At 50.6% G+C, this 12,500-nt stretch overlaps 5 protein-coding genes across 5 annotated transcripts; 2 read left to right on the forward strand and 3 right to left on the reverse strand.

Annotated features, from left to right (window-relative positions):
- Nucleotides 1-212: 212 nt before the first annotated feature.
- Nucleotides 213-1,271, reverse strand: RPL18Ae (large subunit ribosomal protein L18Ae, cytoplasmic). Its single transcript, XM_005829960.1, has 2 exons — nucleotides 1,040-1,271; nucleotides 213-601 (listed from the first exon to the last, which is right to left on the reverse strand). Exons 1-2 carry the CDS (start codon nucleotides 1,253-1,255, stop codon nucleotides 254-256), a joined length of 564 nt encoding a protein of 187 aa, XP_005830017.1. The 5' UTR covers nucleotides 1,256-1,271; the 3' UTR covers nucleotides 213-253.
- A 671-nt stretch (nucleotides 1,272-1,942) lies between these two features.
- GUITHDRAFT_111081 (hypothetical protein) lies at nucleotides 1,943-2,483 on the forward strand (the record flags this gene model as incomplete). Its single annotated transcript, XM_005829961.1, has 3 exons — nucleotides 1,943-1,998; nucleotides 2,065-2,182; nucleotides 2,229-2,483. The coding sequence occupies 3 exons, from the start codon at nucleotides 1,943-1,945 to the stop codon at nucleotides 2,481-2,483; spliced, it is 429 nt and encodes a 142-aa protein (XP_005830018.1).
- Nucleotides 2,484-2,689: 206 nt separating this feature from the next.
- Nucleotides 2,690-5,118, reverse strand: GUITHDRAFT_111082 (hypothetical protein; the record flags this gene model as incomplete). Its single annotated transcript, XM_005829962.1, has 16 exons — nucleotides 2,690-2,789; nucleotides 2,840-2,930; nucleotides 3,062-3,138; nucleotides 3,188-3,216; nucleotides 3,285-3,380; nucleotides 3,426-3,480; nucleotides 3,539-3,591; nucleotides 3,642-3,697; nucleotides 3,745-3,787; nucleotides 3,839-3,886; nucleotides 4,180-4,229; nucleotides 4,282-4,349; nucleotides 4,404-4,489; nucleotides 4,673-4,747; nucleotides 4,800-4,874; nucleotides 5,020-5,118. 16 exons carry the CDS (start codon nucleotides 5,116-5,118, stop codon nucleotides 2,690-2,692), a joined length of 1,101 nt encoding a protein of 366 aa, XP_005830019.1.
- Nucleotides 5,119-8,323: 3,205 nt separating this feature from the next.
- GUITHDRAFT_140887 (hypothetical protein) lies at nucleotides 8,324-9,810 on the forward strand (the record flags this gene model as incomplete). Its single annotated transcript, XM_005829963.1, has 10 exons — nucleotides 8,324-8,361; nucleotides 8,451-8,481; nucleotides 8,535-8,633; nucleotides 8,770-8,812; nucleotides 8,863-8,933; nucleotides 8,983-9,054; nucleotides 9,100-9,166; nucleotides 9,328-9,436; nucleotides 9,485-9,635; nucleotides 9,691-9,810. The coding sequence occupies 10 exons, from the start codon at nucleotides 8,324-8,326 to the stop codon at nucleotides 9,808-9,810; spliced, it is 801 nt and encodes a 266-aa protein (XP_005830020.1).
- A 366-nt stretch (nucleotides 9,811-10,176) lies between these two features.
- Nucleotides 10,177-10,998, reverse strand: GUITHDRAFT_111084 (hypothetical protein; the record flags this gene model as incomplete). Its single annotated transcript, XM_005829964.1, has 1 exon — nucleotides 10,177-10,998. The coding sequence occupies one exon, from the start codon at nucleotides 10,996-10,998 to the stop codon at nucleotides 10,177-10,179; it is 822 nt and encodes a 273-aa protein (XP_005830021.1).
- Nucleotides 10,999-12,500: the final 1,502 nt, after the last annotated feature.

Consider the following 12,500-nt stretch of genomic DNA (forward strand, 5'->3'; position numbering starts at 1 on the left):
TAGTAAATTTGCTTCACATTTCTTCATGACGGCGATTCTTGCACGATCCAAACCTAGTGACAGTAGGTGCAGAGTGAAAGAGAAGGTTGGGAATACACATGATGTGAAGATCTTGAATGCATTGTTGACTGAGTCTGGCTCTGCGGAAGTGTTCCAAAATGATAATCAATCGCTGCAAATAGAAACTGAAGGGAATCAAGGAAGCTTGGATTGGCAAAACGACTCTTTACTCTGTGAAGATAAAATAAACTTTCTAATTGTCGAAGCAGGTACGGGGTCTGCGAGCAACAAAAGTCTTCTTGAGAGCCTTGGAGGATGGGCGAAGGACGCGATGGGTGATAGGGAACTTGATGTCCTTCTCGAGGTATTCCTTGTTCCAGGTCTTGCGGAGCATGTCATCGGGCACCTGGGCAGTGCGGACGATCTGCACGTTGCTGAAGCGCGAACGATGGCGAGCAGCCACATCCTGGTACATCTTGGAGACGGCTCCGCAGATGGAGACATCACGGTACTCCCTGTACATGTTATGGTGACCAGTACGAGAGTCATAACGCATCCAGATGCCATAGTTGCTGACAGTGGAAGGCTTCTTCTCGAAGATCTAACGAACGTTATAGGTCAGAAATGCAGCAACAACAGAATGAGACATGATTGGAGTTTGAAAATAGACATGCGACTAGCATACTGTGACAGTGAGAGTGTGAAACGATGAAACAGATCTAGATATTTGACCATTAACATTTCCATTCACCTCGTGGAGTACTACATTGCAACTACGAGTTATCCTCGGCAATACACAAACATAGATGAAGACGTTGTAATAAAATCAGCTGTATCACTTCACGATGGAACTAACTAGACATCTCTAGGAAGGATGTATCGCATAACAACAAATCAGTCCCTAGAAATCTGGAGGGGCGGAGCACATAAGAAAGGACAAGCATATAGTATCATTTTCAACATGGATCGAATCCGACAAACTCCCGCAGCACACCCTAATCGTATGGTATATCGACCACTTCCTCTCTCTTAGTCTCACCTCATTGATCTGAAGAATCTCTCCGTTGGCCTTCTTCACTCGCTTGAGGAGGGACATGTAGTACCAGAACCTGGACTTGGCCACAACCTTGTTGGGAGCAAAGATGTTCATCTTGTAGATGTCTGCCTTGCGTGTACCCTTCTCAGCCGAAGGCTTCAGCCTGCCCACCACCTGGTACTGATGGTAGCGCGTCTGCACCAACCCCGTGTCCTGCATGGCGAACTGCTCAACCCGCACGAGAGCCTCGCAGGAAAAAAAAGAGAGGGTTGTGAGGCCGCTATCAGGGGTAGTCTGGGGAGAAGGGAGGGGTGGAACAAAATCGTGTGCCTGAAGAAGGGGTTTGAAAATAGAAAATCGGGGGTACTGAGTACCACGGGTTATCTAATAGGGGTGAGTCTGGCTAAGATAAGGGGTAGTACCAAGAATAATTCATGACCGGGTTTGAAGTCAGTAAAATGGAGGGGTAATTCTCCACAGAGCATGTGAGGAATGACCTACCATGTCTTTTCAAAGGATAGATAGGGAAACAGGTAGGGTAGTCAAAGGAGTACCCTTGCATCTTGATGTTCGAATGGAATCACTACAAAACAAGGGGGTAGGGGGGTACAGAAAATCATGTACGGGTCCTGCACCTGGGATAGAGAGGGTACTATTGTAACGGTTCGGTTACGTCAGCGGCTCTTCAGCCATGCTGAGGTATGGCAAGTAGACGATGGGTGCTGGTAATGAGACGGGCGCATGGTAGACAGATGTGTGGGTCAAAGGCAGAGAGGGGATCGGGTGTAGGATATGCTTGTAAGGTGTGCAATGGGTTGAGGCGGAATGGTGTTGTGCCTGCTGGGAGATCGAAGCCTAGATGTGCAGAGAGGAAGATAGAAGAGTCGAAGATAAATAGAGACAGAGATGGAGATGGAGATGAAGATGGAGATGGAGATGGAGATAGACTGGGATAGAGGGAAGTGAAGAGATCAGATTCATGTTTGCGATGGAACTTCAGGCACAAACTGAGTGATTGCTCCACTCAGTTTCAATAGCAAGACTTTGGCTGGCATTGCTGCATTGCTTGCCCTCGTCGGCGTTGTGGGCATCGCTACCATCCACGTCCGCCGCAGTGAGCTTCTGGTCGACTACTTCCCTGTGCAGGTTAGTGTGTGGAGTGCAAGGCCGAGGGTAGCTGAGAGCTGTGAAGGTGGTCAACATCCCAAGGAAGCAGATCCTCTATGTCGGGGCTCAGTGCGAGGCATCCTGCAAGGACAACTTCCTGAAGTGCACGCACGGACTTGGACAGAGGGAGTATCCCTCGGACCTGTCCTACTATCCCCCCAACCAGGCAGCTGAATGGACTCCCACTGCGACTGGACTGGATTTGTGGAAGCAAGACATTCTCCACTGCTACCAGCTCTACCAGAAGTTCTGTATGCCCCAGTGCGCCAACATGTTCTAGATTAGCTGCTCTTATAATCCCCTTTAAATGCCTCATGTTTCATAAACCTTCAATTACAGATCTTGATCGATCTGGAGATTTGAAAATATTTCTTGATGAGTCATACTTCTGCCGGAAAATTGAAAACAAGGTGCTGTGCTCGTTCAGCACCAAGGTTTTGATCCCAATGGAAACAAGTATTCATGTCTGTACATACGTTGATTTGTTCAGTGTCCCTGCTGCCAAGATTTTCCATCAAAGTATTGCAGCATAGAGATCATTGGCTTCTCCTGCAGGCTCTCCTTTGTGAAGCTATCCATGTCACCACTGTGGAATCAACGTCAAAAGGGTCCAGGAAGGAACAGCTGCGTCTCCACCTGATCACTGAGCTTGTCACCCGCTCAACCTTTGAGCCATCGGCCTCGAACTCTCGGAAGATATATTTGCGACTTGGAAGTGAAGATCCTTCTGCGCAACTCAATCGTCAGAGAGGTACGACGTCGTTGTAGCAAGCAGCAGTAAGACGAGGAAGATAGAAAAAGAGGTTCGGAGAAACAGAGCAACGGGAAAAGGAGATGAAATCGTAGTAGAGGATGTACCAATTACTATCGGTCCTGGTCGATTCACGAGCGTTTCGTACGCAGCCACGTCGACTTCACGTGGATGAGGACAGTATCTGCGATGAGTCCAATCAGAGACGGTAAGGGGGTTTAAAGGACGGTAACCTGACCCCCTTGATAAGAAGTTTGAAAGCCTGCCAAACTTCTCAACAACGCTGCAGAACGGTTGCAGTGGAGGACAGGAAAGGGAGGATTCAACAACCTGCCAATAGATTCTCAATGCGATCCTCTGAGGCATGAAGTATGCGCGCGGGCTGGACCACAGACTTATTCCTTTCGCTGCCTTGACCGGTTTCACCTAGAACTTCCTCAGGCCCCAAAAGACTAAGTGACGACCTCTAACCCGCAAGAAGGCATAGAATGGAGATCCGTTTTCACAGTTGGGCAGGCAAGTGACGCTGGCCAACATGACATCACACTTGTGCCAACCAGCTTCTAGTTCACATTGCAGAGTACCTCAAATCGATTGTTGGCATCATTCGAAATTGTGTCCTGTGCAGAGCGTCTTTCTGAGATTCAATGAGTCCCCTTCCAGCAAACTGAGTGACCAAAATCTTACTTTGGCTGTGCCAGGGATCAATGTGGCAGGGAGGGAACCCTCCAAACGCCATGCTCCTACAGGGAAAATCAGAACCCCAGAGCTTGGTTGAGCACTCGTTTACGGTTCATGTCAAGGAAGGGACTGACGTGAAGAGTCTTGGGCACCTTTGAGGAGTTTAGCAGAACTTTGAAACTAACGAGCAATCAAAAACTCACATTGTCTCCCTTCGGATCGAAGAGAAAAGTGACTCTTTCACCCCAGGGCTGGCAACATGGACGTCAATAACATTTGGACAGCACCAGTCGGAGTACACACAGTGTTCGTGACTTCCGCGATGCAGTTCACCAAAGTGCCATCCAAGCTGTGTGCAAAAGATGAGCCAGTAGTTATCAGTGTAGCATCAATCAAACTTGTAGCAATAGTAAACTGTAATCGGATTTTGATGGTATCCGGCGCTTTTAGGGTTGGTGAAAAGAAGAACCTTCACAATTAAAGGGAGGAGTGTTGTAAAGAGAAGATTGTCACAAATCATTTCGTCAGATGCAATTGAGCTTACTGGGCCATCTGTCATGGCCATCTCCCTAGCTTGATCTGCAGACAGATGGTCTGGTGCATACAGTCAAACATAACAAACAAGAGCTACTGAAAGCAGGTTGACCTCCTTGGAACTGAGTGCAGCTATCCAGAGGAATGATATAGAAGTTGACATGGTAATCAAAGTTGTTTCTGAATTTCCGTCACTCATTTTCAGTGTGATCTTACAGGGAGGTAGGGGCGTACATCGCTTGCTCTTTCCGCCTGTGGCTGACAACCCCCTTCAGTACAGCAACTTCGCCTTCTTTCACGATGACGGGGCTCTCATTCTCCTGCTTTTGTTTATCCCCTGGCCTGGAGGTAGAGAAAGAGAATCAGGGAATAAACAGATGACATGACATCGTCAAAGATGCCTCTTTGCCGCAGGCACCGTGAAGAAGAACCCATCTATAAACTGGCAGAAGGACTCAGCAATGGCTGAATAGGTCAGGCAATACCTCAATGATGGTTAAGACCGGAAAGATTATCAGGCTTGTTACAATAAGCCATCCAGTCGATATCATCCCCTCAGTTTTGAAGGTGTAGTGTATCTTAGAAGCAAGCAAATCAAGAGCCTCCTTGAAGGTCGCAAGAGAAGGATACCTGTATCCCGAAGAAAAGAAGGAGTCCCAACACCAAGATGGCTATTGGTGCTAACAATGTATATATCAGGAGCGTCTGCAGAGAGAACTTAGTGAGGATATAAATGAATTCGGGCGATAATTCGCGAGCATTAGGATCGGGCGTAAGCTTCCGAGAAGTGCAGAACCTCCAAAGGACACGAGGAAAGAATTTTGATGGGCTCAGCCTGAGCATGGCCTACCTGAAGGACAAGAGGGAGTAGGAGCAGCAGCATTCTCGAGCACAAGATCAGCAGAGCTGCCATGATGAGCAGCAAAGGCCGCGACGACGGCATCGCCATCCCCACAACCCTTTTGTTGAGTCTTTACTCAAAGTTTTAAGGTAAAAATCAGTACGAGATGTTGAGAATACGACCCTCCTTATAAGGACCGCCCGTTGCGGACACGTAACGGCGCCCCCTTCGGAGAAACAAAAAGAGACCATTGTTCTTGTAAAAAGAAAAAAGAGCTAAAAAAAGGGTTGCAAGTTTAGGGGGTAGGGGTGATCAGATGTTCGCATCAAATACGGTGGTGGGTAATATATGAGCACCCCTTATAAGATGCTGAAAGTTGGGGTCCTGACAGGGTGGGTGACCACGGAATGCCAGGTCCGGTGCGCCAACCAGTAGTGCCTGGGGTGGTTGATTGCGCGCCATTTTGCACAGCAATGCAGCCCTCTGTCTCCTCACGCTGAAACGTCAGGTCACCTCATCTCATCTCAGCCTGTGTACCTCTCTCCTCTCCCGCAACTTCTCCTTGCCTCCCTTCGTACTTGCGCCAAGTAGCTTCGTTCACTTTACAGCCAACAGAATCTCATTGCAGCTTCTAGGTTTGCCTTTGCCCACTACTGCCACGGTAGAGGGGAATATGTCATCAGAGGATAGGAAGATATGTTTGTTTGGGGCTGATTGCAAGTTGCGGGGAATAAGGGATGCTGAGTTGAAGGTTTGTCGAGGTTGCGACAAGCCGTTCCATCATTTATGCGCCTTCGAACTGGCTAGCTGCGACGAAGGGAATTCTTGCGGAACATGTGAGAAAGGGAAGAAAGTTGGGGGCAGCAGTAGGCCGCAGAAAAGACCACGTCAAAGCGAAGGTCCAACGGCAATCAACATGGCGGAGTATCGAGCGTTGTGCAACTTTCTCAGACAGATTAAACCTCGTAGGGGTAGCACAGAGGCAGGAGACTCATGGATATTTGGTTGGGTGTGCACCAACCTTATGTGGAACCTGGTTTGCCGGAGTGAGTCGTTGGACATCCTTCATCTGGAACATATTTCGTGGGAAGATGATGCCATGAAAGTGGTGCTGCATCGCACTAAACCCGGCAAAGCAAGAAATCACTCCGACTCATCAAGTTCACAAGTTAAACACGTTTTTGCTGCACCGGAGAGCCCTGAAATATGCCCGATTCTGATCCTGGGACTGTACACCTTCGCATCGAGAGGAATATGCATGTCAGAGCAGGGCAGCAAGCTTTTCATTGGGAGGGATCAGAGACATCGGTTTCAACAGCTTCTACAAAGGGTAGTGCGAGAAGAACATCCAGGCAACTTTGGGATCTCAGGGACGAAATCCCTCAGGAATGGAGGCATGTCGCATCTACTGGATATGATGGACGGACCAGGTATGATGTTTCATCATGTTTCAATGAAGCAAACCGATGATTGGACCTGCACCAGGAGCTCCAACTGTATACGTCAGAGCAAATGGCAGGATAGGTAGGACCATTGCCGATTGAACGTTAAGATTCTCAAATTGATGAAATTGTCAGGAGATATACAGGATCGATTCGTTTTGAGAGGAACCGATGGTGACAAGTTTGCGGGAAGAATTCTGGCGGGGAACGATAGCACAAGTGCTAAGTTTGGTGTGCTGCCTCCGCACTTCACACGGGAGGGATTGAGGCAAATCCAGTCGATAGGATGGGAGCGTTTCATCGATGGATACCATGAATTTCCAGCCGGGTTTCAGAAATGTACTGAATTCTTCCTCGCCAGTATTCTGTATCATCTGCCTACGCTGCAAAAGTGGTATCCTGGCAACGATCATTTCATATGGGGGATGCCAATGTTTGGGGTCTTTGGAGCTGACACGATGCGAAGGCTCATGTTACTCCGACAAGAAGTCGTCGTTCCCATGCACAGATGTACAGAATGTGGAATGAAAGCCAGCGGTACGCCTTCCAAAACTGACATTCTGAGGGAACTTGGTGAGATGCGAGAGGAGATTCGGGAGCATATGACGGGTCGGGCAATTCCATTCACAGTATTCCGAAGTGCGGATCCAGCTGAAGTGGCAGCACAACCGCTGGAGCTATCGTCCGAGAGTAGTTCAAGCCATATTCCAGAGGCTAGCGGTATGCGATCTGAAGGTGTCTCAAGACCTGTATTGCGGGAAGCACAGGAAGGACTTACTGGTCTGAGCACCACAGAGATGTGGACCAACATGATGTCTACTTTGAAGGAGTATATGAAGGAGTATATGAAGGAGCTGGTACAGTCAGAAACGGAGCGTATGAGGCAGGTGATACGGGAAGAGTTGATGCAGGTACTGGGTACAACAACTCTCTCTCGGGCGCAAGGTGGTAGGGTGCGCGATGACGATGGGCAAGCGGGTGGAGATGGCGAGCGCTTTGAACCAACAGATGGAGACAATGCGGCGGATGATGTGATTCATGATGAAGATTCCAACCAGCCTGTTGAGAATGGATGTGCTGCAGTGTGTGACGAGAGCGGAATGGAGGTAGGGGGAGACGATTTCTATTGGGAAGGAGAAGTCGACGGGTTACGTAAGCACATGGTCCCGAGCAACTTTAAGTTCCCTCTGCGAGTGCCGACAAGAAGCATGTTCATGTGGTGGAATATAGGGCAAGATATAGTTGATGAGCACGGACAAGTCAAGAGGATCCGTCCTTTGAAACACCTGAGGAAACCATGCTTTGCTGCAGACATAAATGACTACAACACAAAAAGGAACATCAACAAAGCGAGAGTGGTGATGAATGAAATTGAGAAGAACTGCCGTGAACGGGGAGTTCTTGGTGAATCGGAAGAGATCATGCCGCACAATCTGGTGGAATGTTACAGAACAGGATTTCGTGACTTGGTTGAGACCGTGTACGGCAAGGATGCATGGGTGGACCATGGGGCACGCAAGCATTTTAGTGGATATTCATACATTACCTACTACAAGAACCTGGGAATCATTCGAAGAGGCAATACGGGTGCTCAACAGTCACAGGCTGACAGCTCAGCGGCAAGCTATGCGGCGATGCTTTTAACGAATGTGTAGTAGCCTCCGTTACCTCCGAGTCGAACTTGCCAACTTGATTGAATAAATTAAACAGGCTCGGAAGATCCACAAACTTGAAAGCCTTCTGAACTTGAATCTTTACTCGGCTCCGAAACTTGAATAAGCTGGCCCGGCACTTCCGGCCTGGGCCGCCGGGCCAAAGTCGTGCCGGTAGGTTCACTATCGGGGTGCCCGAAATAGCTCGGGCTAGCAGCGATGGCGAGACCTGACGCTTTCGTCGCTCATGTCGTCAGGTTAGTCGGTCGGGATCACTGGGACTGCATCCCGAGTCCCATGGGAGCGTCATGAGTAGCTGAGCAACTGACATGCCATGTTGGTTCAGGGCAAACAAGTCCGCGAGCTACAGAGCAAGGGTAAGACTTGTTGAGCAGTCCTGGGAGTTCCTTGGTGTGATGCGTGTGCATAGATTGCTGCTGTGGCCTCCTTCTTGTGCCTTCTGATTGCTGCGGTTTCCTTCACACGGAGAGAAGGATCAGCAACCGAGTTGGGCATGGGATCCGATGAGGTGTGTGCTCGCTTACCTCGAAATTCACTTGATTCACTTTGTCAAACAGAAGGTCAAAGGATGGGAGGATGGAATGTTTCCAGCGGTATATTTGCATGTGCCTTGTATCTCTTTCCCAAATCTGATCCGAACTCAGAATGCCAAGTTCCCTGCTGGCTACAACTTCGGCAACAACAATGGTACCCTTCTGCCATAGCGATAGAGGTGGCAACGTTGTTGCTTACCCAAGTACTAGTCTTCGGCAAGAACGATGAATTTGGAGCTGGCGACACGTTTGGAAACGACAACGTGTTCGGAAAGGTCTGACAAGAGAGCATCTAGTCAGTTGCTAACGTACAGCTGTAATCAGGGCGACACATTCAGAGCTGGGTCACAGTTTCAAGACAGGAATTTCTTCGGCTCCCACGTGAAATTTGGGCCGGTAGGACTGCAAAGTGATCGAAATCGAAGTGCTCATGCTGGGCAGGGATCCTCTTTGGGCGACAAAGAGACCATCGGCGGCTACTCGCAATTCGGTGACGGGGACCAAATAGGTGCTTGTTGATCCTGAGGGTTCGAACGATCTTGTTCATGACCTCACCTCCATCAGGGAGCAACAACCTTTTCGGACGAAGGATCACTTTCGGCAAGAGAATGAGTGCGTGCCGCGGATCCTGCGAAACTCTGTGATGCTGACGGACAATCTGTCGACCAGACATTGGGAATCGCAACGAGTTCGGCCCTCACTCTGAGTTTGGAAGAAGGACTGCCTTCGGTCACGAGAATCAATATGGAGCTCACACGACCTTTGGCGCATACTCTTCGTAAGACCGTGCTCGTGAACACGGCCCATGGTGATGTTGAGTCCTCAGGTTTGGAAAGCATGAGCAGTTTGGAGACGACACCGTTTGGGCCCCGAAGCATCAAACCTTGCAAGGAAAGGACATGTTTGGTCATGACAACTGGGGGCTAAACGAAGATGAGCTGCCAAAGAGTGACAAGGAGACTTGGAAAGCAGTCAATGTGCGGAGATCATGGTCAAGTGAGACCCTGTTCTGACTTCATTCATCTTGCACAGGATCCGGATTTCATTCCAGAGAATGACAAGGTTGCAAAGGCTATCTCCCTGAGATCAGCGCAAGGTAGCGATGCACAAGACAAGAAGTATGCTCAATTACAGCTGGTCCACCTTGACTAAAAGGATGACCCCAGGACTCGTTCTTCCACCAAACAGAACTCTTTGTTGAATACGATTTCAGCAGCAAACCGGGAAGCCCAGAAAGTTGACATGGCGCTGGGCAGGTGAGATGATCCAGAACTGGATGGTCAGTAGAGGATTTAAGAGCTTTTCACAGGATTTCCCAATCTATCTCAAGGAGACATGCAAAGTAGAGCACCTCTGCCGATCAGAAATCATTGTGGAGGATGACGCTCATATAGTTTTTTGAGTCTTTACAATGATTATGTACATGAGCGAGTTGAAGATTCTAGCCTCTATCTACTGCCTGCCCTTCATGCTGGAGGCATTACGAGCGGTATGCACGTGCAGACGGCAGGATCAGGATCAACGCCTCTTGATCGCGGTGGGAGGAGGGACCTCCTTGGCTCCATGGCTGAGGAAATGCAGGAGCCAAGAGTCGCGCGATTTCTGATCAGCGCAGACCAGATATGCAGCTGAAGACCATCGGTCGTGAGCTAGCTTTGACGAGCTCTCGAGACTCTTCACAAAAAGAACTTGTGGACGAAATCGAAGTCCGCGGACAGAGCATTCTGAGCAGTGTAAAGAAGCTATCTTCTTGTGGTCCTCGGAGTAGATTGAGAATGTGCCATCATGGCGGATGGAACAGCTGACTTGCTTGTTCGTGGGCTTTTCCATGCTTGTCCGAAGCTGAAGCATTTGACAGAATTCCTCTTCTTGATCCTTTAGATGAGAAACCCCCTTTCGATACTGCTTGCGCGTTGCATGAAGTCTTGGGGCTGGTGTGGGGGAGGACGTCGACCGTGCAGCAAGGGACGTCTGAACGTTTTCCGTCTTCACTTCGTGATTCGAGTTGAGAACTTTAGGAGGATGATCTGGCTTGAAGACGAAATTCGGGTAGTTGCGTGGAGAGGTCTGGGGAGAGCTGTATCCCAACAACACGCGCTGGATTTCCTCTCTCATCTTCTGCAAGGAGTCGGAACCCTCGTCACACGTGTCGTGCTGGATAGATTCATCATTGTAAGCACTCCTTTTGAAGCAATCAGGCCATTCCTCCTCGTCGCCTTCTTCAATTCTAGCCAAGGATGCGAGGGAAAGGTCAACGTCCTTGTGCTTGTCCTCGTCGGGACGAGGTGGCTTCGCACTCCTGAGAGAAACTTCTTCCTTGTTCATTCGGCCAGAGGTCATGGCGTTTGATTTTGGTGAGCAGCAAATGCTAGCAAGCGAGCTTGCAATTATCCTATCCGGAAAGTGCAATATCTTGATGAGTTGGCAGGGTGGTTGCGAGAACAATTGATCACACGACAGGAAGCTGTGATCGCAGCGGAACAAGAGAAAGTTGGCAAGAAGAATTCAGCGATGAAGACAACTGGAATAAACCAGGAGACAATGAATACTGGAGAGGGAGGGAGGGGTCGAGGAGGAAGGGGAAGACGAAGATAGACCGGGGAGGGAAAGCCAGGAAACGGAAGGCGCAGTTCTGTGAAGGAAACCACAAGGGAAAGCGATAAAAACACGGCTGGGGAAGTGTGTGGTAATGAGGCGGATATCCACTACCCCTCCTTTCCTGAGAGATGATGTGGGATAGGTTGGGGTACTACCCAAGTTTGTTGTGGAACAAAAATTTGGATATTTCCAAACCCTGTAAGGCCCCCACCCAGACTGTCAGCGGTTCCCCGAAATTGCATCTTATCATCGCATGCAGCCATCTTGAGTGTGCAATTGCTGACGCTAAGATTATCTGGAGATTTCTACCTGTCAGCATTGCTTATACCAATACCAGCAAGAGGTCTGAAAAATTGTCTTTTTAGAAAATGATGACACTAAGATGGTAAAGCAGGCACAGCCCTTACAGCAACGGTGTAATCATCCGGCCATGACCACGCGGGCACTGCCTAACGGCACCTGCAATCCACTGCCGTACTGTGAGTCATTACTGCCGAAGTCCGAGTCCGCCGCGGCGCGCCGGGCTGCCATCAAGCTGAGCCTCGGAGGCTGAGCCAACTTAGCCAACGGACTGTCGGACGGTCCCGTCACGGCAGAGTCCGGTCGACCCTCCGCCGGACTCGGGGATCGGACTCAGTCCGGAGCACTGCGGCAGCCGCGGCGCGGCACGGCGGGCGCCAATCTGATCCCAACGGTTCGGATCGTGCCCAGTGCCAGCGCCGCCGCCGCGCGCCGCGCGCCGCGCCGCGGCGGCGCGGCGGCGACGCCATCATGGCATGAGTATGACTCGATGATGCCACGACGGTCGCCGATGCGCGCCGCCCCGGGCCGCCCCGGGCCTGGCGCCCATCACCGGCGCCGCCGGTCCGACTGACTCGGACTCAACGGTCGCGCCGCCGCCGGGCCGGGTGTCGAACGGTACGGTCGGTGAGCCTCGGCGGGCGCGACGACCGGCGGCCGCCCGGCGGCAACCTGGTGTCCGCACTGCGGCATGATCCGATGATCGGTGATCGGACCCGGTGCCACGGTGACCGACCGTCGGCCCGGGCCCACGCCGCGCCGCGCGGCCAAGCCAAGTTGCGGCCGGGCCAGTGTGCCTAACTGATCAGTTTGCGGATGCCACTTCTGAGAGTCCGACTGACGGACCGTGTACTAGAGTGGCACCGTGTGAGTGCCGCACTGCGGCAGCAAGCCTTGCCACGGACTCCCGGCCGCGGTGACCGTGACTCAAACTTCGGCGGCCC

This window comes from Guillardia theta (assembly GCF_000315625.1).
Source record: "Guillardia theta CCMP2712 unplaced genomic scaffold GUITHscaffold_49, whole genome shotgun sequence".
Taxonomy (NCBI): Eukaryota; class Cryptophyceae; order Pyrenomonadales; family Geminigeraceae; genus Guillardia; species Guillardia theta.

Coding starts and splice junctions, on each gene's coding strand:
- RPL18Ae (XM_005829960.1), bottom strand. CDS start 1,255: ATGCAGGACACGGGGTTGGTGCAGACGCGCTACCATCAGTACCAGGTG. Junction 602..1,039: donor AGATTCTTCAGATCAATGAG/GTGAGACTAAGA, acceptor AACGTTCGTTAG/ATCTTCGAGAAGAAGCCTTC.